Source organism: Euleptes europaea, chromosome 9 (genome assembly GCF_029931775.1).
Source record: "Euleptes europaea isolate rEulEur1 chromosome 9, rEulEur1.hap1, whole genome shotgun sequence".
In the NCBI taxonomy this organism is placed as follows: Eukaryota; Metazoa; Chordata; class Lepidosauria; order Squamata; family Sphaerodactylidae; genus Euleptes; species Euleptes europaea.
In genome coordinates, this window is record NC_079320.1 from 5,129,932 (window position 1) to 5,155,909 (window position 25,978).

General features: G+C 48.2%; 1 protein-coding gene across 1 annotated transcript; it reads right to left on the bottom strand.

Annotated features, from left to right (window-relative positions):
• Positions 1-452: 452 nt before the first annotated feature.
• LOC130482973 (proteasome activator complex subunit 3-like) lies at positions 453-1,268 on the bottom strand. The gene has a single exon (XM_056855850.1). It carries the CDS (start codon positions 1,266-1,268, stop codon positions 453-455), a length of 816 nt encoding a protein of 271 aa, XP_056711828.1.
• Positions 1,269-25,978: the final 24,710 nt, after the last annotated feature.

Sequence of the window (25,978 nt, forward strand, 5' to 3'; positions counted from 1 at the left end):
TTAGCCCACAGTCACCGAGCTAGCTTCATGTGAAGGAGTGGGGAAACCAACCCAGTTCACCAGATTAGCCTCCGCCCCTCATGTGGAGGAGTGGGGAATCGAACCCAGTTCTCCAAATCCGAACCCCAACGCTCCAAACCACCGCTCTTGACCACTACACCACGCTGGCTCTTGGAACTGCTCCGAACAGGCTGTCCGCTCATCCCAAGCTGGGAGAAAGCGTCTGCCATGTACCTTCTGCATTCCAGAGATGGGAGCAACCGCAAACCCCAAGACCAAAACAAAAATCAGCCAGAGAGAGCTAGGGGGGAGAGAGGTTCTTTAGACTTTGCTAAAAGTGTGCCAGGGCCTGTGTCCAGCCATCTTCCCCTTCTCAACCGTCACATAAGAAACCCTGGCAAAGACCATCTGAAGCCTACTGAACAGTTTGTAGGTTCGGCTCGCCGGCGTGCTCAGTAGAGGGTTTCTGCATGGTTGTTTCGGGGCCGCTTGATCTTTTCAATGTTCTTCAGGATCATGTCATGCAGAGTCCCATAGTGATTCCTCAGGTTCAATACGGCGAGCCACAGGCTGGTGAATCCCTGTTCATCCGTCTCTGTCACCGAGCGGCGATAATCTTCCACGTGGGGGTATTTTGCCACCTTAGAGACCAGCTCTGCCCTTGCGGGGAAGTACTCAGCGATCTGGCCCAGGGACGAGGTTGCCTCCTTCATCACGTTATCGAGGTCGACTAAAGTCTTTTCCTGAACCTCAACACCAAAATTGTCGCCGTGCTCAACCTTGGGGGTCAGCAGCTCCACCCACATTTTGACGGTGTTGCACTTCTCAATCAGTAGCCGGATCTCGGGTTTCACCGTCTCGATGATGTCCACCAGCCGCCGGTTGCTTTTCAGCAACCCGTCAGGCAGGACAAAGAGTTTGATACCCTGGAAAATCTCCTCCCGGTCCTCCAGCTTCCTCTTTTTCATACCGGGCCCGACCAGCCCATCGTGGCTGTTTGCAAACAGGATTGCATCAGGAACGGGAATGTTCATGTCCGAGTGGATTTGGGTTAGGTCGCGAATGTTCAGAATGGGATCCTTGAGGAGAGCATCGAGTTCTAAAAGCTTCTTGGGGAAAAAATGTGCTACTAGCGCCTCGGCTTCGCCAGTGATCTTCTCTCTGAAAGAGTCGACCTTGTGCTTCACCTCTGGGTCCACCTTGAGGATGGCGTCATTCATGCTCCCTTGCGCGCGACCACCTGACCGATTCGCTGGAGTGGGCGACATGACGGCTTTTGTGCCCGTCGATCCAGGCCTGAAGACACCTTGAACATGGCCTCAGTCGAGCTAAAAGGACATTGTGTGACATCACAGTCATGTTACATCATTGAGGTCAAAGCCAGGAGTATGAGCAGTGGACCAAAAGAGCTGGGGACAGGTGACTCCAGCCAAGAACAAGAAAGCATACTCTGGTACGAAACATCATGGCCATGGAGGAATCCTCAGCATCAGGATGGGAACTCGTCTTGCTGCCATGCTGTTCTTTTCAAGTATGGATCAGAGCACCCTTTGCTTCTCCGCACAGCAAAATTCTTCCAAGAGGGCAAAGAATTGGCGGTTCTGTAGGAGCCTCATTACCCCAATTTAAGAAGGCCCCGCAGTAGGGCATTGCAATTTAAGAAGGATGTAGATAAGCTGGAACATGTCCAGAGGAGGGCAACAAAGATGGTGAGGGGTCTGGAGTCCAAGTCCTATGAGGAAAGGTTGAAGGAGCTGGGTATGTTTAGCCTGAAGAGGAGAAGACAGAGGGGATATGATAACCATCTTCAAGTACTTGAAGGGCTGTTGTATAGAGAATGGTGCCGAGTTGTTTTCTGTTGCCCCAGAAGGTCGGACCAGAACCAATGGGTTGAAATTAAATCAAAAGAGTTTTTGTCTGAACATTAGGAAGAACTTTCTAACATTTAGAGCGGTTCCTCAGTGGAACAAGCTTCCTCGGGAGGTGGTGAGCTCTCCTTCCCTGGAGGTTTCTAAGCAGAGGCTAGATGGCCATCTGTCAGCAATGCTGATTCTAGGACCTTAGACAGATCATGAGAAGGAGGGCATCTTCTGGGTATGGAGTAGGGGTCATTGGGGGTAGATAGTTGTGAATTTCCCGCATTGTGCAGGGGGTGGTCTAGTTGACCCTGGTGGTTCTTTCCAACTCTATGGTTCTATGATTGTATTCTATGACCCGGCAGGAGGGGATCCGTGACCCACCTGAGGGTCTGTGGATTGGAGCCTGTGGATTGGAGACCACTGCTGAAGAGTACCCTGGAAATGAATGGCCATGTATAATAATATAAATGATAATAATATTATCTTTCAGAAGTAGAAAGCAATTTCAGTTGTGTACAAGCCCATACAGGCTCACACACAGTGGTTCTAAATCCAAACATATAACATGATGAAAAGTCATCACATTGTAAATGATTGTCTATATTCGCCCATTTGAAATAAAGAATATTACATCCCTTAAAGGTCCATTTCTTCCTTTCTTCCGTTACTTCTTACTAAAGGGCTACCTGTATTCATACAAAGTTGGTGTTTTTTGTTGCTGAAGACCAATGAGTGAGCACACTTCTGGTCTTGGAAGGCAGAGCCAGCATGGTGTGGTGGTTAGGAGCAGTGGTTAGGAGCAGCGGATTCTAATCTGGAGAACCGGGTTTGATTCCCCGCTCCTCCACATGAGCGGTGGACAAGTGCTGTCACGTCGCAGCTGACTTCTGGTGACGTCAGCTAGGGGCTTTCAAAAAAGGTGAGAAGCAGAGGTGGTTTGCCATCAGACCGGCACTGGCTCTCCAGGGTCTCAGGCAGAGGTCTTTCACATCACCTACTTGCCTAGTCCCTTTAATTGGAGATGCTGGGGATTGAACCTGGGACCTTCTGCATGCCAAGCAGATGCTCTACCACGGAGCCACAGCTCCTCCCCAAAGGAACATTACACAATGTTAATAGCTGCCAGTGTACTCTGTGGATACCTGCTTTCCACCCATGTCCTGATGACACACAGACCAGAGGAGATCCATCTGCCATCCCGGCTACACCATGGGTTGTGTGAATGAACTGAGGAGAGAGGAGGAGAAGGGACTTCAGAGTTTGTGGCTTCAGCTGGCAACGTGGATGGGCAAGGGGATTTTCTCAAGCATGGGAGTTGTGCTGAGTGGGCGGCTGTGCTTTGTGCCTCTGTCTGGGTGCCCGTGGGGGCCACAGTGTCTGCCAAGCTTTTCAGACAGTGGGCAGGGATTGTTATTGGCAGTCCCCATTCAAATGGAAGGGCGTTCCACTGGAGGAAGCGGGAGGACTGGGAAGTGTCTGGGCTTTCCTGAGTCAGCGTGTGGTTCCCTTTCCCCTCCTGGATTTCCTTCTTCCCCAAGAGGTGTGAGGAGGGGGGGTCTTCCCTCTAAGGCATCCCTTTGGAGTTTGGCCCCACCATCTTGGGATGGCATTCGCCACACCCTCTCAGAGTTGCAGAGCTGCTCGCAAGCTCAAAAAGGTTGGGGACCCCTGCGCTAAATGAAGGTGCCCACACATACCTGCGTGAGAAATCCATTCACAGATCCTCTCTCCCTCCGTGTGCATATGCTCACGCACACATACCCTTGTGTTACAGCTTTGAGACCAAGTTCATTCTTTGAGCAGGGCACGTTTATTAATTTAATGGTGCGATTAATCAATTGCACAAGATAACAGATTTGCAATAGATTGCCGATTAATCAGAGCTAGCTGGAGGGGCTCTGCTTCGGTCACTGCAAGGACGTGTCCTCGGCTGTGTGCGTTCTCCCTTTGTCTTAGGAACTGTCCTGCGGCATCTAGGGTTGCCAGCTTCCAGGTGGGGCCTGGAGACCTCACAGAATTACAACTGATCTCCAGGTGATGGAGATTAGTTCTCCTGCAGAAAATAGCTGCTTTGGAGGGTGGGTCTAGGGCATTATACCCTGCTGAGGTCCCTCCCCTCCCTAAGCCCTGCTCTCCCCTCGCTGTCCCCCCCTCCAAAAAAAAAATCCAGGAATTTCCCAACCTAGAGTTGACAACCCAAGCTGGATCTCATCCGGGGCTCTCCAGAGCAGCCTTCTGTATGCAGAAAAAAGCAAACAGGATGCTATTGAAAGTTGATAAGCAGGCCATAGAAGTGGTGGTTGGCACCTCTTGGCTTCTCAGCATGTTAATCTGATCTATACTGCTTTTGAACATAGAAGTTTCATTTAGCTGTTAGGGCTAATAAGTGGGGCTAGTGCAGTCATCCAGGACCCGAATCCTCTCCCTCCCGTCCAGAGAGTGTGCTGTCTGGCCTCACATACTGTTGCTGGAAGGAGTAGATGTGAACAAGATGAAATTCAACAAGGATAAGTGCCGAGTTTTACATCTGGGTGACAAAAATGAGGAACAGGCATAATAGATGGGCAATACACTTCTGGGTAGCAGTGTCTGTGAATAGGCAGATCATGAGAGGGAGGACATCTTGGCCATCTTCTGAGCATGGAGTAGGGGTTGCTGGGGTGTGTGTGGGGGAGGTAGTTGTGAAATTCCTGCATTGTGCAGGGGGTTGGACTAGATGACCCTGGTGGTCCCTTCCAACTCTATGATTCTAACAAGACCTTGGGGTATGGGTGGACCATTAGCTAAACACGAGCAGCCAGTATGATGCAGCAGCAGCAAAAAAGGCTAATGGGATCTTGGGGTGTATCAACAGAGGCATAACATCCAAATCTAAAGATGTCATAGTTCCGCTGTACACTGCATTGGTCAAGCACCTATTGTGTGCAGTTCTGGAGGCCTCTTTTCAAAAAGGATGTGGACAGAATGGAGTGGGTGCAGAGGAGATCGACAAGGATGATCAGGGGCTTGGAGACCAACCCCTATGAGGAAAGGCTGAGGGAGCTGGGAATGTTCAATCTGGAGAAGAGGAGGTTGAGGGGGGACAGGATTCCTCTCTTGAAATATTTGAAGGGCTGTCACTCTGCTTCTTTAGGGCCCGTGGGCTGTAATAAAAAAAGACTGAGGGCTGTCACTTAGAGGAGGGCAGGGAGCTGTTCCTGTTGGCAGTAGAGAATAGGACTCTCAATAATGGGTTTAAATTGTGGGAGGAAAGGTACCAGCTGGATAGTAGGAAAAATATTTTTACAGTAAGAGTTATTCCAACAGTGGAATTGGCTACCTAGGGAGGTGGTGAGCTTTCCCTCACTGGCAGTCTGTAAGCAGAGGCTGGAGAATCACTTGTCAGGGATGCTCTAGGCTGATCAAAGTGATGCTCTAGGCTGAACAAAGATATGTAATGTCAGGGATGCTCTAGGCTGAACAAAGATATGTAATATGCCCCTTCGATCAGCCTCTATACCTGGAGAATGGCCAATGTAACACCCATTTATAAAAAAGGTTCCAGGGGGGACCCAGGAAATTACAGGCCAGTTAGCTTAACGTCTGTTCCGGGTAAATTGGTGGAAAGCATTATTAAAGATAGAATTGTCAAGCATATAGAAGGGCAAGGTCTGCTGGGCAAAACCCAACGTGGTTTCTGTACGGGTAGGTCCTGTCTCACTAGCCTATTAGAGTTTTTTGAAAGCGTCAGTACGCATGTGGACAGGAATGAGCCTGTGGATATTGTGTATTTGGATTTCCAAAAAGCTTTTGACAAAGTCCCACACCAAAGACTGCTAAGCAAACTTCATAGTCACGGGATAAGAGGACAAGTCCTCTTATGGATTGAGAGCTGGCTGAAAAATAGGAAGCAGAGAGTAGGAATCAATGGTCAGTTCTCACAATGGCGGGATGTGAGCAGTGGGGTGCCTCAGGGATCTGTGTTGGGACCGGTGCTTTTCAACCTGTTCATCAATGACCTGGAGTTGGGGTTAAACAGTGAAGTAGCCCAGTTTGCAGATGACACCAAATTATTTAGGATGGTTAAAACAAAATCGGACTGTGAAGAGCTCCAGAAGGATCTCTTCATCCTGGAAGAATGGGCATTAAAATGGCAAATGAGATTCAATGTGAGTAAGTGTAAAGTGATGCATATTGGGGCAAAAAATCCCAACTTCACATATACACTGATGGGATCTGTGCTGGCAGCGACAGACCAAGAAAGGGATCTTGGGGTGGTGGTGGATAGCTCAATGAAGATGTCAACCCAGTGTGCGGCTGCTGTAAAAAAGGCAAATTCCATGCTGGCCATAATTAGATGAGGAATAGAGAATAAAATTGCTGATATCATACTGCCCTTGTCCAAATCTATGGTGAGACCACACTTGGAATACTGCGTACAGTTCTGGTCACCACACCTAAAAAAAAAGGATATTACAGAGCTTGAGAAGGTGCAGAAAAGAGCAACCAAAATGATTAGGGGACTAGAGCAACTGTCCTATGGGGAGCTGTTAAGACTCTTAGGTCTGTTTAGCTTGGAAAGAAGGCGGCTGAGAGGAGACATGATAGAGGTCTATAAAATTATGCATGGTTTGGAGAGAGTGGACAGGGAGAAGTTTTTCTCCCTCTCCCATAATACTAGAACGCGGGGTCATCTGCTAAAGCTGGAGGGTGAGAGATTCAAAACAGATAAAAGGAAGTATTTTTTCACACAATGCATAGTTAAGTTGTGGAACTCCCTGCCCCAGGATGTGGTGATGGCTGCCAGCTTGGAGGGCTTTAAGAGGGGAGTGAACATATTCATGGAGGAAAGGGGTATTCATGGCTATTAGTTAGAATGGATACTAGTCGTGCTGCATACCTATTATCTCTAGTATCAGAGGAGCATGCCTATTATATTGGGTGTGGTGGAACACAGGCAGGATGGTGCTGCTTCAGTCATCTTGTTTGTGGCTTCCTAGAAGCACCTGGTTGGCCACTGTGTAAACAGACTGCTGGACTTGATGGGGCTTGATCTGATCCCGCAGGGCCTTTCTTATGTTCTTATGATCCTGCATTAAGCAGGGGGGTTGGACTAGATGGCCTCTGTGGCCCCTTTCAGCTCTGTGATTCTATAAGCTTCTTTATAAGGCGTTGTATCAGTGCTCCACCCCCATTGTTATTCCACCCGTCCTCCATGTGGGTTCAGAAACTCCAATCCCCAACCTTGTTCTCAAGGCTGGGGACATTCCCCTGTGCTTTGTAGCCGATCCGCGAACGACAGAACGGGTTTGATTCCCCACTCCTCCACATGAGCGGCGGAGGCTAATCTGGAGAACTGGATTTGTTTCCCCACTCCTACCCAGGAAGCCAGCTGGGTGACCTTGGGCTAGTCACAGCTCCATTAGAGCTCTCTCAGCCCCACCTACTTCACAGGGTGTCTGTTGTGGGGAGGGGAAGGGAAGGTGATTGTAAGCCAATTTGAGCCTCCCTTAAGTGGTAGGGAAAGTCGGCGTATAAAAACCAACTCTTCTTCATCATCTCTCATGGGGACCTGTTACTCCTTCAGGAGGTCTCCAGGCCCCACCTGAAGGCTGGCAACCCTATCTTTACTGCCAGCATCTGGCATTAAGATAACCTGCCTCTGAACATGGAGAATCCAACAAGCTGCCCTGGTTATTCTGGGTGCTTCTGATGGTACTTACAGGTTGCAAGGGAACTGATCTCTGTCACCTTGGGATCTGTTCTTATTCTGGGAGACCTCCAGGCCCCTCCTGGAGGTTGGCAACCCAATTTAACAGCATTGCCTTCAGAGAGGGAGAATCAGAAGCAATGAAGGCACATTTAGTGGAAGGGGGAGCTCCTTGATTGGCATCTTGCCCAAGGCCCCCCAAAATGTGCATCTGTCCAACCAGTTAAAAAAATAAACTGGGGAACCCAAATATAGTTTCAGAGGGGTCTTCCAGTGTTGGTCTGCAGTAGAACTACTAGATTCGAATCCAGTAGCACTTTAGAGACCAACAGATCAGATGACACCTTCGGCTCTCGGAAGCTCATACCCCAAAAATCAGACCCAGCGAAGGGTTCCAGAAGAATTGGAAATTGTATGATTCTTATGTTTCGTAAAATGTGCATAAACATGAATTGAAAATGGTTAGATATAATTTTATGGTGAAGAATTAAATAGCAGGAATTTAAGTTTAAAAATAAGTTAGCACTGATGTAAAGTCAGATGAAAATTTAGTATGGCAAGCTTTAGTATGTAATTGCAAAGTACTAATATTATAGAGAATGAGTCAGTAAAAAGTAGCATCTATTGTTAAGAAACTAGAATAATGTATAACAGGGAAATTATTGAAATGGAATCAAAATTCTACATTTTCACCCAGAAATTGGTTGTTTTTTCTGTTTGTATTGTATGGTATTTTTTATGTGTTGACGTATCCTACTTTTGTTTGTATTGCTATTGAAACAAAATTAATGTTTTTTAAAAAAAGAAAAGAAAGCTCATACCCTGAAGGGAAGGGCAGCCATGAAAGAGCTAGAAAAGATTCTTAAGTGTAAGGATGTGTCACTGGCCACCAAGATCAAGTTAATTCATGTCGTAGTATTTTCTAATACTATGTATGGGCGTGAAAGCTGGACAATGAAGAAAGCTGATAGGAAGAAAGTAGATTCCTTTGAAATGGGGTGTTGGAGGAGAGGGTTACGGATACCGTGGACTGCCACAAAAACAAATCAGTGGGTTATAGATCAAATTAAGCCTGAGGGGAGGGGCTGTGGCTCAGTGGTATAGCATCTGCTTGGCATGCAGAAGGTCTCAGGTTCAATCCCCGGCATCTCCAGTTAAAGGGACTAGGCAAGTAGGTGATGGGAAAGACCTCCACCTGAGCCCCTGAAGAGCCGCTGCCGGTCTGCACAGACAAATACTGACTTTGATGGACCAAGGATCTGATTCAGTATAAGGCAGCTTCATGTGTTCATGTGTTCAACTAACCCTAGAAGCTTAACTGAGGCTGTCCTACTTTGGTCACATTATGAGAAGGCAAGAGTCACTGGAAAAGACAATCACGCTAGGAAAAGTCGACGGCGGCAGGAAAGGAGGAAGACCCAACAAGAGATGGATTGGCTCTATAAAGGAAGCCGCAGCCCTCGACTTGCAAGATCTGAGCAAGGCTGTTAGACAGGACGTTATGGAGGTCGTTGATTCATAGGGTCGCCTACATACACCCCCCGAAAACCTTGCTGGCCTCTACGGCGCGATTGGGCTCAAAGCTAGCTGGGTAAACCGAATGTCGGCCCAGGAAAGAGTTAACAGAACTTGCTCTGCCTGGACGCAAAGCCCTTCCTGGTATCCGCCAATCAGACGGAACAAAGGTGCAGCCCCGCGCCTGCACTAAGGCAACAGGTGATGAATTGTTTACTTGCAGGCAGGATAGCGATTATTTCTCAGGAATTCCCTACAGGCGAGGAGCGGCCGGTAGAGCCGAGCGCAGGATCTGTGCGGAGCATGCCAGGGAGGGTCCCCCGGAGCAGAGAGGTAAACCTGCAAGAGATCGAAGGTGTGTGCGCCTTTGTGCCAAAAAGTTTCCCCGTCTTCCAGCCTCCCTGGGTAACGTGAAACTCTCCTCTTGATCCGAGCGGGACCTTCTCGGGGTGGATCATGCCAGCGAGGACGCAGCCGACCTGGGGAATAAAGACGCCCAGGGAAGGCAGCCAAGTTCTTGCTAGTTTAGGAAGGAGACTTTGGACCACGGGCTTCTGCAGGGGGAGGGAGCGTTGTGTATCTGTTGTCTTTGTGTTTTGGCTGCACAACCCAGCTGTGGTGGTGGCAGCGGCGGAGAAGCCTGGCTGGAAGGTTTTCCGGCGGCTTGTGGCTGTTGTCGTAGATTTTCGTTGTGCGGCGGTGGCCAATTGTTTAGTCGATGTGTTAACACTGAAAAATTTGGGAAACTGTGTTATGGTTTTATGTTTGTTTTAGCTTTTTTAGCTGATAGTTGTATTTATACTGTTTTTTTCTTCTTTGTAATATTGGATATGCCATTAAAGGTTTATTGATTGAGATTTTCGTAGAGGAGCGTTATGGGGATTCGTTGCATGGGGTTTTTCCTGCAGCCCATCAGAGTGTACTGGCCCTCTGAGAAGTTACAAAGGTCCCTGCCCCCCAGGAGATTGCAGTCCAAGGCGGCTTTCGCGCACATAATGTACTCTTGATGCACTTCGGCAATTATTGGCTTTCCCACAGGAAAATCCGCTGTGGAAAGGGGCCGTGAGTCAGAGGTCGAATGCCGAAGGTCCCAACTTCAGTCCCCAGTTACTCTGGTTTAAAGGACCAGGCAAGTAGGTGATGTGAAAGACCCTTTTCTTCCTGTGACCCTGGAGAGCCGCTGCCAGCCTGAGTAGACAGTACTGACTTTGGAGGACCAAGCTTCAGGTGGGCTCGTGTGAACTTCATGTCATCCAGAGTGGATCTGATTTGAATCAAATTAGTCTAAATTACGATTTAACTCACAATTTAAATCACTAGTCAGTAGGACTTGATTTAAATCATGGTTTTCTACATAAACAGCACTTCTCATGATGTTGTTTCATTCAGGCCACCAGTAGGGTTGCCAGGTCCCTCTTCACCTGAGGAGGGCGGGGTTTGGGGAGGGGAGGGACTTCACTGCCATAGAGTCTAATTGCCAAAGCGTCCATTTTCTCCCGGTGAACTGATCTCTATCGGCTGGAGAGAAGTTGGAATCGCAGGAGATCTCCAGCTAGTACCTGGAGGTTGGTAACCCTAGCCACCAGGCCTGCATTTCTTTGTTGCAGTGCTTGCATTTTGCACACATGCCTGCCTTACCCATAGGTAGAGGAGCTTCATTTAAATATTCCCTAAACTGGGTCTCTTTTACAGCCTGCTGCCAGTATAGGTTTTCTCCTGCTGGGAGAAAATAATATGATAAACTTCAGGCTGTACACACAAAGATCCCAAGACTTGTGGAAAGGTTTCACTGTTGGAAAGGTTTCACTTTCATTCTTACTGCTTGCCCCTCCCTCCTCACCCCTATCTCCTTGTGCAGATCTATTCCACTCCCATCAGTCTTCTATTAATTGAACTTCTGCTAGTACATTATTCATTGAATTTACTGCTAGTAAATTAATCAAATGCGGTCCTAAATAAAACCGTTTTCAGCTGCCTCCTAAAGATCGAAAGTGAGGGGGCCAGGCGCACCTGCCCTGTTCCGTAATTGTGGGGCTGCCGCTGAAAAGGCCATTTGGCTTAGGTGCTGGAACACTCAACCCAGCCTAGAAGTTTGAACTTATTACTAGGAGTGCTAACTCACCCTGAGCTGATAGTTGTAAAATTCATTTTTGATCATGCTGGTTCAGTTCTTTAGGTCTCATTCCTGTGGCCACTTTCTCCCAGGGCTTAGTTCTGAGTAAGCAACATTCATGGGAATGGGCTGAACATTGGTTGAGCACCAAACTGAGTTTCTTTGCAAAGCGGTGGACTCTGATTTGGAGAACCAAGGTTGATTCCCCACTCCTCCACATGATCTGGGGAACCAGGTTGGTTTCCCCACTCCTACACATGAAGCCAGCTGGGTGACCTTGGGCCAGTCACAGCTCTCTTCGAGTTCTCTCAGCCCCACCTACCTCACAGGGTGTCTGTTGTGGGGAGGGGAACGGAAGGTGATTGTAAGCCGGTTTGATTCTTCCTTAAGTGGTAGGGAAAGTCGGCATATAAAACCAACTCTTCTTCTTCCTCTTCCTCCTCCTCCTCCACCTCCTCCTCCTCTTCTTCTTCTTCTTCTTCTTTTCTTGTTAATTAACTCTTTCATTATGGATTTTCTAGTTAACTGCATTTGCAGTGGGCTTAAGATCTCAGCTTCTTTGAGATCTCAGCTGGTTTATAAAAAGAGCATAACTATTAAAATAAAATAAAGGTTGGTTAGTTCCAGGGACTGAGTTTCTCCTGTGGTCCCGGACTGGAGTAGCAGGCTAGATTTGCCTGTAGCTAGCACAGACCCTTATCTGCAAAGAAGTGATAGAGAGCTGTTCCCAGCGTAAGTGCAGGGAAGGTAGAAGAAAGTGGTAAACAATTGCATCAGGATCAGTTAAGGTGTGTGTACAAAACAGGAGAGAGGAGGAAACCGTTTATTGCAAGGATTAGAATTAGACGGGGATGGGACCAGGGGTCAGTGACTTTGCCCATGTTTTGCATGCATAATGTCATCACGTAAAGCTGCCTTATACAGAATCAGATCTTTGCATACATGAATTCTTACACCAATCTTTTAACGTGAACACACCTAAACACACATGAAGCTGCCTTATACTGAATCAGACCATTGGTCCATCAAGGTCAATTTGGCCTGCTCAGACTGGCAGCCGCTCTCCGGGGTCTCAGCAGAGGTCTTTCACATCATCTCCTACTGGTCCTTTTAGCTGGAGCTGCCAGGGATTGAACCGGGGCCCTTCTGCATGCCAAGCAGATGCTCTACCACAGAGCCATGGCCCCTCCCTCCAAAGGACACCACATGAACCCATGAAGCTGCCTTATACCAAATCAGACCCTTGGTCCATCAAAGTCAGTATTGTCTACTCAGACTGGCAGCCGCTCTCCAGGGTCTCAGCTGGAGATCTTTCCCATCACCTACTGCCTGGTCCTTTTAACGGGAGATGCCAGGGATTGAACCTGGGACCTTTGGCACACAAAGCAGATGCTCTACCACTGAGCCATGGTTGTCATCTCACGCCCTGGGATCTCTGGCCCGAAAAAGCCATCTTGCCTGTGACCTTGGGGACCCACTGCCCATCTGCGTAGGGCGCTCTAGGCCAGATGGAGCAGCTGTCAACTTTATATATGGGAGTTTCATATGGATGGGATGTTTGTTTGTGTGTCGTGAATTAGGCCGTAGCATGCGATGCTATGAATTTGTTGGGGCTGTGGCTCAGTGGTAGAGCATCTACTTGGCATGCGGAAGGTCCCTAGTTCAATCCCCGGCATCTCCAGTTAAAATGATCAGGTGGTAGGTGATGTGAAAGACCTCTGCCTGAGACCCTGGAGAGCTGCTACCGGTCTGAGTAGACAATACTGATTTTGATGGCCCAATGGTCTGATTCGAGGGAGGGGCTGTGGCTCAGTGGTAGAGCATCGGCTTGGCATCCAGAAGGTCCCAGGTTCAATCCCCGGCATCTTCAGCTAAAGGGACCAGGCGAGAAGGTGATGTGAAAGACCTCAGCCTGAGACCCTGGAGAACCGCTGCTCGTCTAAGTAGACAATACTGACTTTGATGGACCGAGGGTCTGATTCAGTAGAAGGCAGCTTCGTGTGTTCGCGTGTGTGTTCACAGCAAGAGGAACATGCCATTGACTCGCAACTGGCTCATGGCAATACCATGAATTCCAGGCAAGAGCCGAGCCGAGGTGGTCTGCTGTTGCCTTCTTCTGCATAGCAACCCCGGTCTTCAGTGGTGGGCTCCCATCCAAGTACTGACCATGCTTAGGACCAAAGTTCTGGCAGAGCTCAGGCTAAGCTGGGCTTTGTCAGAATTCCAGAAGTTCCCACAGGCTCAGAAAGGTTGAGGTTGCCTGTCCTAATCTTTGAACTGCGCTGGCATGTTCACATAGGCCAGACTGGTGTTTACATTTTTCATATTCCTTGCATGAGGTCAGGGACTGAATTAATTCCGTTACATTGGAGCTTTCAGTGCCAATATTGCTTATTGACCTGTTTCATTTTTATCCCATGCTTCCTCTGAAGAGCTCAGGGTGCAGTACATTGATTTTATTTTATTGTCATGAAAACATAGATCTTGGAGGGACCTCAAGGCCAGCGCGGTGTAGTGGTTAGGAGTGGTGGTTTGGAGTGATAGACTCTAATCTGGAGAACTGGGTTTGATTCTCCATTCCTTCCCTTCACTTGAGCACTGGACGCTATTCTGGTGAACAGGGTTGGTTTCCCCAGTCCTCCACATGAAGCCAGCTGGGTGACCTTGGGCTAGTCACAGCTCTCTCAGCCCCACCTACCTCTCAGGGTGTCTATTGTGGGGAGGGGGAGGGAAGGTGATTGTAAGCCAGTTTGATTCTCCCTTAAGTGGTAGAGAAAGTCAGCATATAAAAACCAACTCTTCTTCTTCTTCTGAATTTTATTAACACTGCATTCAAACAGCATAAAACAACCAATGAACACTCCAGTAGGGCTAAGATTACTGAAGTAGAGAACAACGCAAGGCAAGGCATACTATTTAACCTCACAACAACCCTGTGAAGTAGGTTAGGCTGAGAGTGGGTGTCTCCCTCAAGGTTACCCTGTGAGCTTCTTTGGGGGGGGGGGGCACAGGGACTATCAGGAGTGTAAATGAAACCTTTTCATTCCTACACTTTCAAGGCCAGCCCTCAAAAGCTTCTTACAGCACATTGAAGGTGCCGCAATACTCTCTTTTTGGCAGGGTCCTACGCGGAAGAATCTTGTAGAACCTGGCTCGGCCTCCACCAGCTGCGGCGTTCCTAATTTGAGGAAGGAGGAAGCCATGAGTAACTCGCTTTTTTCTTTGGTGGGGCTCCAGGTGGGAGTCTCCGCTCTGCCCTTGAAATTCTTCATACCGAGTTAATAACAAATCTGTAATGCTTCTGCTGCCCAGGAGAACTGGAGGCGGCCAGTGTTTGCAAACTTGAACGGATCTCTGCCTTAAACCAGTGTGGTGTAGTTAGGTTAGGAACAGCGGACTCGAATCTGGAGAACCAGGTGTGATTCCTCGCTCCTCCACATGAAGCCAGCTGGGTGACCTTGGGCCCGTCACAGTTCTCTGAGAACTCTCTCAGCCCACATGGAGGCAGGCAATGGCAAATCACCTCTGAATGTCTTCCCTTGAAAACCCAACTGGGTCACTATAAGTTAGCTGTGACTTGATGGCACACACACACAGTGCCTTAAATGCTGAAACGTGGCCTGGGGGAGGAATGCCCTACCTGTTCTCTCAAATGGACTGGTGGTGTTGCAGAGTGGGTCACAATTTGCTAGTGTGGTGAGGGGCATGCCTTTCTCCCCACAACCGCCCCTACTCTCTCCTTCTGTAGTGTACTAGCTAGCTTAAATCCTCTCTGTGTGTTAAGTGCTGTCAAGTCTCTTCCGACCCTATGAATCAAAGTCCTCCAAAACGTCCTATCTTTAACAGCCTGGCTCAGATCTTGCAGACTGAGGGCTGTGGCTTCCTTTATGGAGTCCATCCATCTCTTGTTGGGTCTTCCTCTTTTCCTGATGCCTTCAACTTTTCCTAGCATGACTGTCTTTTCCAGTGACCCTTGTCATCTCATGATGTGACCAAAATACGACAGCCTCAGTTAGTCGTTTTAGCTTCTAGGGTCAGTTCAGGCTTGATTTGATCTAGAACCCACTGATTTGTTTTTTTGGCAGACCACAGAATCCATAACACTCTCCTCCAGCACCCCATTTCAAAGGAATCTACTTTCTTCCTATCAGCTTTCTTCATTGTCCAGCTTTCACACCCATAGGTAGTAACAGGGAATACAATGGCATGAATTAATTTGACCTTGGTGGCCAGTGACACAACCTTACACTTTTCTAGAATCTTTTCTAGCTCCTTCACGGCTGCCCTTCCCAGTCTCAGTCTCCTTCTGATTTCTTGGCTGCAGTCTCCCTTTGGGTTGTTGGTGGAGCCAAGGAATAGAAAGTCTTGAACAATTTCAATTTCCTCATTCTCAACAAAGTCGAGTAATTCTCCTGTAGTCATTACTTTTGTAATCTGAGTGGCCATGAAACAAGAGAGGAACACTGGAATAGATTCTTGGGTGGTGGGTAGGGGTGCCAACCTCCAGGTGGGGCCTGGAGATCTCCAGGAACTGCAATTGGTGGGTAGGGGTGCCAACCTCCAGGTGGGGCCTGGAGATCTCCAGGAACTGCAACTGATGTCCAAACTACAGAGATCATCTCCCCTGGAGAAAATGGCAGCTTCAGGGGATGGTCTCTGTGGAATCCCTGGGAGGTAGGGTGAGAGAGGGTGATGGGCTCAGTGTTACCCAGTGAACTTCATAGCTGCGTAGGGTCTCCTGGGTCTCCTAGATCCTAGTCACACTAACTACTACACCACACTGCCTTGAAGAAGAAGAAGAGTTGGTTTTTATATCTCTACCACTTAAGGAAGAATCAAACCGGCTTACAATCTCCTTCCCTTCCCCTCCCCACAACAGACACCTTGAGAGGTAGGTGGGGCTGAGTTAGCTGTGACTGGCCCAAGGTCACCCAGCTGGCTTCATGCGTAGGAGTGGGGAAACAAACCCAGTTCACCAGTTTAGCGTCTGCCGCTCATGTGGAGGAGAGGGGAATCAATCCCGGTTCTCCAGATCAGAGTCCACTGCTCTTAACCACTGCACCACGCTGGCTCCCAGGTTAGAAATGGCCGAAAGAGGAATTGCAAACATGTTTAATACAGAGTGAGATATAAATATGCAACAAAGGGGTAGAAATCTAGATCCTGGCTCCAGCAACTTCCTAACAAAAAGACCTCTGGGCCTAACCGCAAACAGTCTGACTTGGCAACGCTGTTCATGCCTTCTGGTTATCTCGTTCTGGGTCCCGACCTCAAGAGCTGAGAGATCTCGCCAGAGCCCGGGTGCCTGTTCTTTTGCCGCGCGGTCAGACAAGCGCATCCCGGGAAAACTCTGACGTCCGCATTCTTTCCCCAAGGCCTCTGGCACAATGCTTGAATGCTCCCACCCTCCCCTTTTTTGCAGGCCAGGGCGGCTGGGGAGCAAGAAGAGGAGATCCAAGTCTGGGACTGAGCGGCAAACCGGCCGGCCTCCAGTTCAAATCCTGCTTCTGCCCTGGCCTCTTTCCAACGGCCATAGGCGAGGTGTGACCTGGTTAGAATTAATGCAAAGAAGTTTGGTGCTGGATAAGCTTAGGGTTGCCAATCTCCAGGTAGCAGCTGGAGATCTCCCTCTATTACAACTGATCTCCGGCCGATAGAGATCGGTTTGTCTGGAGAAAAGGGCTGCTTTGGCCATTGGACTCTATGGCATTGGAGTCCCTCCTCTCCCCAAACCCTGCCCCAAATACCTCCTGCTATTGGCGAAGAGGGACCTGGCAACCCTAGATAAGCGCCTGGAGCATATGTCCTCACTAGGGTTGCCAGGTTCCTCTTCACCACTGGCGGGAGGGTTTTGAGGTGGAGCCTGAGGAGGTAGGGGGTTGGGGAGGGGAGGGACTTCAATGCCATAGAGCCCAATGGCCAAAGCGGCCATTTCCTCCAGGTGAACTGATCTCTATCGGCTGGAGATCAGTTGTAATAGTGGGAGATCTCCAGCTGCTACCTGGAGGTTGGCAACCCTAGTCCTCGCAGAGGAGCAGAGAGGGAGAGCCTAAGGCAGAGGTCCCCAACCTTTTTGAGCCCGTGGGAGTCTTTGGAATTCGGACCCAAAGTGGTGGGTATGACTACAAAACGCCAGGAAGTCTCCTAGATCCTAGTCACACTAACTACTACACCACACTGCCTTGAAGAAGAAGAGTTGGTTTTTATATAGTTTTTAAGCATAACTGTGGAACTCTTCGTTCTTCGTTCTTATGTTCTGGGCCACCAAGCCAGGGGTCCCCAAGGTGCCCACCAACACCTTTCCTGGTGCCCACCAAGTGGTTTTTAAAAAGTGGGTAAGGCCCGGTGTGGCTTTTGTCCAGTAGGGCTTCTGGCCGGCCACTGGAGATCTGATTGGCAGTGCGGAGCAAAAACCAATTGGTTTGGCAGCAGCTGCCACCACAGCACAAGGATCTCCACTGCATGACTGAAGATAAGCCGTATGTACACAAGAAAACATGTTTAAACAATGCGTTCATTTTAAAAGGTGTCCTGTTACACGACCTCCTGTCTGAAATGTTGAAGAAGAAGAAGAGTTGGTTTTTATATGCCAACTTTCTCTACCACTTAAGACGGAATCAAACCGGCTTACAATCGCCTTCCCCTCCCCACAACAGGCACCCTGTGAGGTAGGTGGGGCCGAGATAGCTGTGACTATCCCAAGGTCACCCAGCTGGCTTCATGTGGAGGAGTGAGGAATCAAACCTGGTTCTCCAGATTTGAGTCTGTCACTCATGTGGAGATGATTCACAGTGGGTCGCCGTGTTAGTCTGTCTGCAGTAGTAGAAAAGGGCAAGAGTCCAGTAGCACCTTAAAGACTAACAAAAATATTTTCTGGTAGGGTAGGAGCTTTCGTGAGCCACAGCTCACTTCTTCAGATACTCACTTCTTCAGAAAGCTCATACCCTACCAGAAAATATTTTTGTTAGTCTTTAAGGTGCTACTGGACTCTTGCCCTTTTCTACTCATGCGGAGGAGTGGGGAATCAAACCCGTTTCTCCATATCAGAGTCCACTGTTCCAAACCACCATTCTCAACCACTACATGACACTGACTGTTTAAGACCCGTGGTCCAACTAGTCCAGCGCCATGTATTGGATTCTAGCACGTGGTGTTAGTATCCCAACCAATAGGGAGCCACGGATCGCTGCATTACTTGCAGATAGCAAGATTGTACGGTGGAAATGCAGGGCTGAGAGTACCCAGCAGGAGTGTCTGTCTGGTCATGGCCGTGTGCAAGACTTAGAAAGCCCTTGTGCAGCGTACTGTTTTCAGCCGAGATACCTGCCTTCCCTTTCCCAATCATGTAGAGTCCTGATGGTTAGTTATGAATCTTGGTCCTGTTTCAGTGTTGCATCTGAGATGGGATGTCCAGATGGGTATGTAGGAAGTTCAGATCTGGGGCGGGTGACGCTGCTGCTTTCCCACTGGCAGGCCCTACATACAGCCGCATACGAACTCGGCAGTGGTCAAAGGAACGCTTGTGGAAAAATCTTCGGCCAAGTGACATAGGTAGATTGTTGAGCGACCTGCACCCACCCACCCAAAGGAAAGGGGCTCTGAGACTAAAGTTGCCAACTGCAGGTTGGGAAATTCCTGGAGATTTGGGGATGGAGCCTGGGGAGGGCAGGGATCTCTTTGGGGTATAATGTCATAGAGTCCACCCTCCAAAGTAGCCATTTTCTCCAGAGGAACTGATCTCTGTCGCCTGGAGATTGCTGGTAATTACGGGAGATCTCCAGGCCCCACCTGAAAGTTGGCAATGGTACAAAGAATACCTCATTCCCGAAGGACACCCAGGGTTGCACATGGAATTACGACCCCAGAAAGTGCGAGAGAAGAAAATCTTTACTGGGCTGGCGCAAGCAAGCAGATCTGACGGTAGCTGAGCTGTGCTATTGAGTTGTTTAGCCTGTCAAATATATAGGTTGCCAACTGTAGGTAGGGAAATTCCTGGAGATTGGGGGTGGAGCCTGGAGTAGACAGGGTTTGGGGAGGGCAGGGACCTCACTGGGGTATAGTGTCATAGAGTCCATCACCAAAGCAGCCATTTATTCCAGAATAAGAAGAATTGGTTTTTATATGCCAACTTTCTCTACCACTTAAGGAAGACCCAAACCGGCTTACAATCACCTTCCCTTCCTCACAACAGACACTCTGTGAGGTAGATGGGGCTGGGAGAGCTGTGACTAGCCCAAGGTCACCCAGCTGGCTTCATGAGTAGGGGCGAGGAAACAAATCCAGATTAGCTTCCACCGCTCATGTGGAGGAGTGGGGAATCAAACTTGGTTCTCCAGATCAGGGGAACTGATCTCTATAGTCTAGAGATCTGTTGTAATTCCAGGAGATCTCCAGACCCCACCTGGAGGTTGGCAGCTCTCTCCAGTACCCTGTCTGTGATCAGAGGAGGACAATACTAATTCGTTTTTTGAAACATCAATATCTGCTTGTTCGGGTTTTTTCCATCCCTGTCTAAAGCTCCTTCCCATTGTTTTTGTGGTTTGTTTTAAACTGCACCTGTGTGTTATAATAGTTTTGCATGGTGTTTATTCCATAATGGCCCCCGGGGGCTGCCGGCTGTTTTGCAAACCATTCAGTCTGGGTTTATTGCAGAACCACCTGTGAATATTTACATGCCATTCCTATTTACTAGGGACAACCTTTCTACTTGATGGAAGTTCCTGGAAAAGCATTGTCCGGGTTTCTCCTTCTGGGGCAATGTTGCGTATAGTGCAGGCATAGGGTAGTAGCTAGAATGTCTGGCGAGCATGTGGGAGATCCAGGTTCAAATTCCCCCTCGCTTATGGAAGCTTGCTGGGTGACCTTAGACCGCTCACTCTCTCTCGGCCTTGCCTACCTCACAGGATTGTTGGGAGAATAAAAGGAGGGGGAAATGATGCTGTAAACTGCTTTGGGTCCCCCGTTGGAGAGAAAAGCAGGCTATAGGTATCTATATAATATACACAAATAATATCATAGTGTAGTCCTAAGCGCAACTCCACCTTCCGAAGCGCATCGATTGCAATGGACTTTGAACCACTTAACTCTGCCTAGGACAGCGCTGGAAGAAGAAGAGGAGGAGGAGGAGTTGGTTTTTATATGCTGGCTTTCTCTACCTTTTAAAGAGAATCAAACCATATTGCAATCTCCTTCCCTTCCTCTCCCCACAACAGACACCTTGTGAGGTAGGTGAAGGGCTGAGTTCAGAGGGAACTGTGACTAGCCCAAGGTCACCCAGCTGGCTTCATGTGGAGGAGTGGGGAATCGAACCCGGTTCTCCAGCTGGGAGTCCGCCACTCATGCGGAGGAGTGGGGAATAAACTCGATTCTCCAGATTGGAGCCTGCTGCTCCTAACCACTACACCACGCTTGTGCCAGGAAATTCACTGTTCAGTGAATACTGCGGGGGCTTGGAAAGACGTGGGCCGTTATTGTCCTCCTTGTTTGTTTGTGTGTTTGCGTTTCGTCGTTCAGCTGCTTGTGCCGAGCTGTGTCAGTCTTTTCATCGCCTGGCCTTCTTTTGTCCCGCGATTACTGATGCAAATGGACGTTGCGGCCCCCATAATAGGGACGTTGTCTTCCAGAACAGAGAAACCCTACAATTACTCCATTATTGGGAGGGGAAGGAGAAAAAAGAAGAAGCTGGGATCTTCCTCATTCCCCCATTTCTCTGCAGAGGCAGTGGAGTGGATTGCACAGATATTTGCTCAGAATTAGGAGTTTGTTGGGAGTGCTTCTGTTCCAGGCATATCCCATTTTCCTTGGAGTACGATTTTCACCGTGAAGGGAAAAAGGGAACCCTGGACTTCCTTGGTGGTCTCCCATCCAAGTACTAACCAGGGCCAACCATGCTTAGCTTCCAAGAGCTGATGAAGTCAGAGGTTAGCCTGGGACATCCAGGTCAGGGCTTCTTGGTCGATGCCCCAAATCTTTGGAACGTGTGTCCGCCTTTAGATTCTGGGTTAAGGTTTATTTCTCCATGGAGTGGAATGGATATTTAAATCTACTTCAAGCTGGTTTCTATTAGACCTCGTGGCGTGAACACATGAAGCTGCCTTACACTGAATCAGACTCTTGGTCCATCAAAGTCAGTATTGTCTACTCAGACCGGCAGTGGCTCTCCAGGGTCTCAGGCAGAAAAGGATCTTTCACATCACCTATTTGCCTAGTCCCTTTAACGGGAGATGCCGGGGATTGAACCTGGGACCTTCTACGTGCCATGCAGATGCTCTACCTCTGAGCCACAGCCCCTCCCTGGTGAACTGGTTGAATGCCGTATCCAGTTTTTAGGAATTCTTCTTTCTGACCTAAGAGATCATGGGCCATCAGCAGCTGTTTCTTCAATCCTGAGCTGCTTGCAAAAACTGGGTTTTAGAAGTACTGCAGTAAGAGCCCGTAGAGTATGTTCACCTTTGTGCCTAGGTCTGTCGCAATCTCTTCCAACGTCTTTGGACTTATGACAGTTCCACGATACAGACGACTATTCATGTTGGCTAGGTGAAATGCCATTCCATCAGGGGAGCTAATGGGTCGTTTAAATAAGGTTCCATACTTTGAACGAGTACGTCAGTGTGGTTCTGGCCAAACAGATACTCTTCAGCATCCTTTATTTAGTTGTGCCCTGCTCAGTGAGGATAGAAACAGATGGATAAAACCTTTCATCCGGGACCCTGGGTGCTAATCGGATAATCTGAGCGTCATAAGAATATAAGAAAGGCCCTGCTGGATCAGACCCAGGCCCATCAAGTCCAGCAGTCTGTTCACACAGTGGCCAACCAGGTGCCTCTAGGAAGCCCCCAAACAAGACGACTGCAGCAGCACCGTCCTGCCTGGGTTCCACTGCACCCAAAATAATAGGCATTATTAGCAGGGGTGGATTTTAATACTACATTGGCAGATGCCAAGTTTCTTTCCCAGTTAATTAAAATTAAAAAAATATTAATTCTTTCATCGGTTATCTAAATATCTGTCTGTTTATTTAAAATATATTTAAAAGGAGCCCCATGGTGCAGAGTGGAAAGTGGCAGTGTTACAGTCAAAAGCTGTCCTCAGAACCTGAGTTCGATCCCGACAGAAGTCAGTTGCAGGTCGCCTGCTCAAGGTGGACTCAGATTTTCCATCCTTCCAAGGTTGGTCAAATGAGGACCCAACTTGCTGGGGGTAAAGTGTAGACGACCGGGGAAGGCACTGGCAAACCACCCCGTGAACATAGTCTGCCTAGTAAACGTCAGGATGTGACGTCATCCCATGGGTCAGTAATGACCCAGTGTTTGCAGCTTTTTATAGATATCTATTTATACACAAATACAAAAAATATATAGTTCTTTTTTCTTTCGTTTCAGTCTCGGTGTGACGCTGTTCAAGGCCACATTGGCTACATGAGCAGTATCATTAAAGTGAAGGAACGGGTGTCCCACGATTTGCATCATTCCAAGAGATGCCTAGAGGCGCTTTGCTGTTTTGCCTGCCTCTGGACAGAGCCCTGATCTTCCTTGGCAGTCGGTCTCGCATCCAAGTACAAACCAGAGCCAGCCCTGCTTAGCTCGTGAGATCTGACAAGTTTGGGCCAGCCTGGACCGTCCAGGGCAGGGCTTTCTCAGTCAAGACCCCAAATCTTTAGAATTCGGCGTCTCATGATTTTCCCCGGGCCAGCACGCTGCAAGCCTTTTAAAGACCGCTAAAATCATTTTCCTTTAAGAGCCTTTTAAAACTAATCCCTACCCTGGTTCTAGATTACGCAGTTGTTGCCATTTCGTTTTAACCTCTTGCCCTTGTCGTTTTTCAGTTGTCATTATTATGGTATGGGCTAGAAGCTGCCTTGGGCAGTTCCTGAACTGGAAAGATGGCATATACCGGTAAATAAATCAGAATGAATAAAAACCATGCTTAAGGGCACTCACATAGTGGGGATTGGAGACCCGGTTTCCTTAAAGGAAGCTGGAATGTGTCCAGAGGAGGGCAACAAAGATGGTGAGTGGTCTGGAGACCTATGAGGAAGTCCTATGAGGAAAAGTTGAAGGAGCTGGGTAAGTTTAGCCTGGAGAGGAGAAGACTGAGAGGTGATATGATAACCATCTCCATGTACTTGAAGGGCTGTCATATAGAGGAGGGTGCCGAGTTGTTTTCTGTGGCCCCAGAAGGTCGGACCAGAACCGACGGGTTGAAATTAAACCATAAGAGTTTCCGTCTAGGAAGAATTTTCTAACAGTCAGAGCGGTTCCTCAGTAGAACAGGCTTCCTTGGGAGGTGGTGGGCTCTCCTTCCCTGGGGGTTTTTAAGAAGAGGTTGGATGGCCATCTGTCAGCAATGCTGATTCTATTACCTTAGTCAGATGATGAGAGGGAGGGCATCTTGGCCATATTCTGGGCATGGAGTAGGGGGTCACTGGGGTGGGGAGGGAGGTAGTTTGGAATTTCTTGCATTGTGCAGGGGGTTGGACTAGATGAACCTGGTGGTCCCTTCCAACTCTATGATTCTATGAAGTCCCTGGGATGTGAGAACAGGTTTGATTCAAGCATGTGTGGAGCCTGGAGATCTTTCCGTCCAGGAGCTTTGCTTTACGAAGCGAAAGGCATTGAATTTTGGAAGAAAGGCCACTGGGTGGAAACATTTAGAGTTCCGTGAGGTCATAATTGTCTCACCGTTAGAAGTGGGCTGACCGTTCATGCTTAGAGAACAAAGTCTTAATGGTCACATATGTAATCTCTCAGCGGGGAGGGGGAAAAGATTTGGGAACAGGAGCAACGAACCAACGCAGCCTCTGCCAGAATAAGCACGTTCTTCTTGTTTGGTAAGAACAGCTAAACAAATCAAAGACCATTCCCTGCTTAACCAAGAACTTCTTAACAAAACTATCTCGAAGTTGCAAGGAAATATTAGGTCCGCGCAACCAAATTGCAAAGCACATCTATGTCCAGTTTGGCCTTTATTCAGTCATTCATTCATTCGCTTATTCATTCATTCATTTATATTTATTTACAAAAATTTTACCCCACCTTTCAGCCCCCATAGGGCCACTAAGGCGGCTAACAAGTTAAAACGTACAAATCAAAATATCATCTTTAAAGCCATTAAAAGCAACGCACAAATGCATCAATAAAACAAGTTAAAACCAAACTTTAAAATCAGTACAAAAGATTGAAAAGGATGTTTAAAACATTGGACAGGAAGGAGGGATCGCCGAAGGAATGCCAAGCGAAACAAAAAAGTCTTCACCCATTGACGGAAGATGACAATGGAAGGGGACAGACAAATCTCCCTGGGAAGGGAGTTCCAGAGTTTTGAGGTCAACTGAAAAGGCCCTCTTCTGGGTTACCACTCGCCTAGTCTCAGAAGGGGCACCTCAAGCAGGGCCTCCAAAGATGACAGTAGTGGTCAGGGGGTTTCATGAGGGAGAAGGGAGTCCTTTGGGTATGTTGGTCCCAAACCATATCTGCTCCTGGCAGGCAGCATGCTACTGCTACAAAAAGCATTACTGCTGAGAAATGCATCGGTCCTGGTTCAAATCTTGCCTCTGCCAAGAAACTCACTATTAGACAGAGGCAAAAAAGTTTGCTCTTCGCTTAAGCCAGGGTTCCCCAAGTTGGTGCCCCAGGGTGCCATGGCTCCTGCAAATACTTCCCTTGATGCCTGCCAAGATTTTCATGGTGCCTGCCAGTACTTGAAAGTTAAGTACCCTAAGGTCAAGAACAAACATTCATAAGGGCCAAAAATAATACTAAGTGCAAATAATGTTCCTCAGTTATGTGTAATGAATTTATTACAGACAAAAACCAATAACTTGCATATAGCCCTGCTATAGCCTCTACATTTCTGTTATAAATATAGACATAGAACACAAATAGACAACCAAACTATTAGACCAAAACTAAGACCGAACGCGTCTCGGCCGTGTGGCCTTCTTCAGTGGTCTGAATCCATTAAAATTAAGAATGCAATTATACCATTATCCAGATATACAAATATAAATCAGTATAACAGTCTTTATGACTGAGTAAAAGTGGTGTTTGTAAAATATAAAGTTTACTTCTAAACCCCATCCAGGTTTTTCTTTTCAATTTTAGGCTTCAATAAATCTGAACATTTAATTTCTTTTATAAAACCTTCTTAAACGGGGAGATGTTGGATTTCTTGTCTGCTGAGATGTACTGATCAAGGTATCCCAGTCATGAAGATGATGTTGGCCGGCCAATACTTCTCTTGGCCAGGAAACTCACTAGTAGACCACAGGCAAAAAGCTTGCTTGTAGGGTTCCCCAACATGGTGACCGAGGGTGCCATGGCCCCCGCCAATACTTCCCTTGGTGTCAGCCAAGATTTTCAGAAGGGGGTGGGTGGGCATTGTAAAGCAGGGCTTGATACTCACTTCCCTCTTTCAAATGAAAGAGTTTTCCCCTGGAGGATGAGGACGACAGGTAAGTAACTGGGCTTTCCTTAGTGTATCGTTCAATCCCTCCTTCAGGATTTCCTTCTTGATAGGAGGCGCGAGGAGGGAGGTCTTCCATTTGGCTCTGCCCCTGGGGACAACCATTTTGGGGTGCCGCTCATCACCCCCCTGTCAAATTTCCAAAGGTGCCCACAGCCGAAAAACGTCGGAAAACCCTGGCTTAAGCAGTCCCCCCCATGGCAGTATGTAAAGAGCCAGCGTGATGTAATGGTTAAGAGCGATGGTTTGGAGCGGTGGACTCTGATCTGGAGAACCGGGTTTGATTCCCCACTCCTCCACATGAGCGGCGGAGGCTAATGGGGTGAACTTGATTTCTTT

Coding starts and splice junctions, on each gene's coding strand:
- LOC130482973 (XM_056855850.1), bottom strand. CDS start 1,268: ATGTCGCCCACTCCAGCGAATCGGTCAGGTGGTCGCGCGCAAGGGAGC.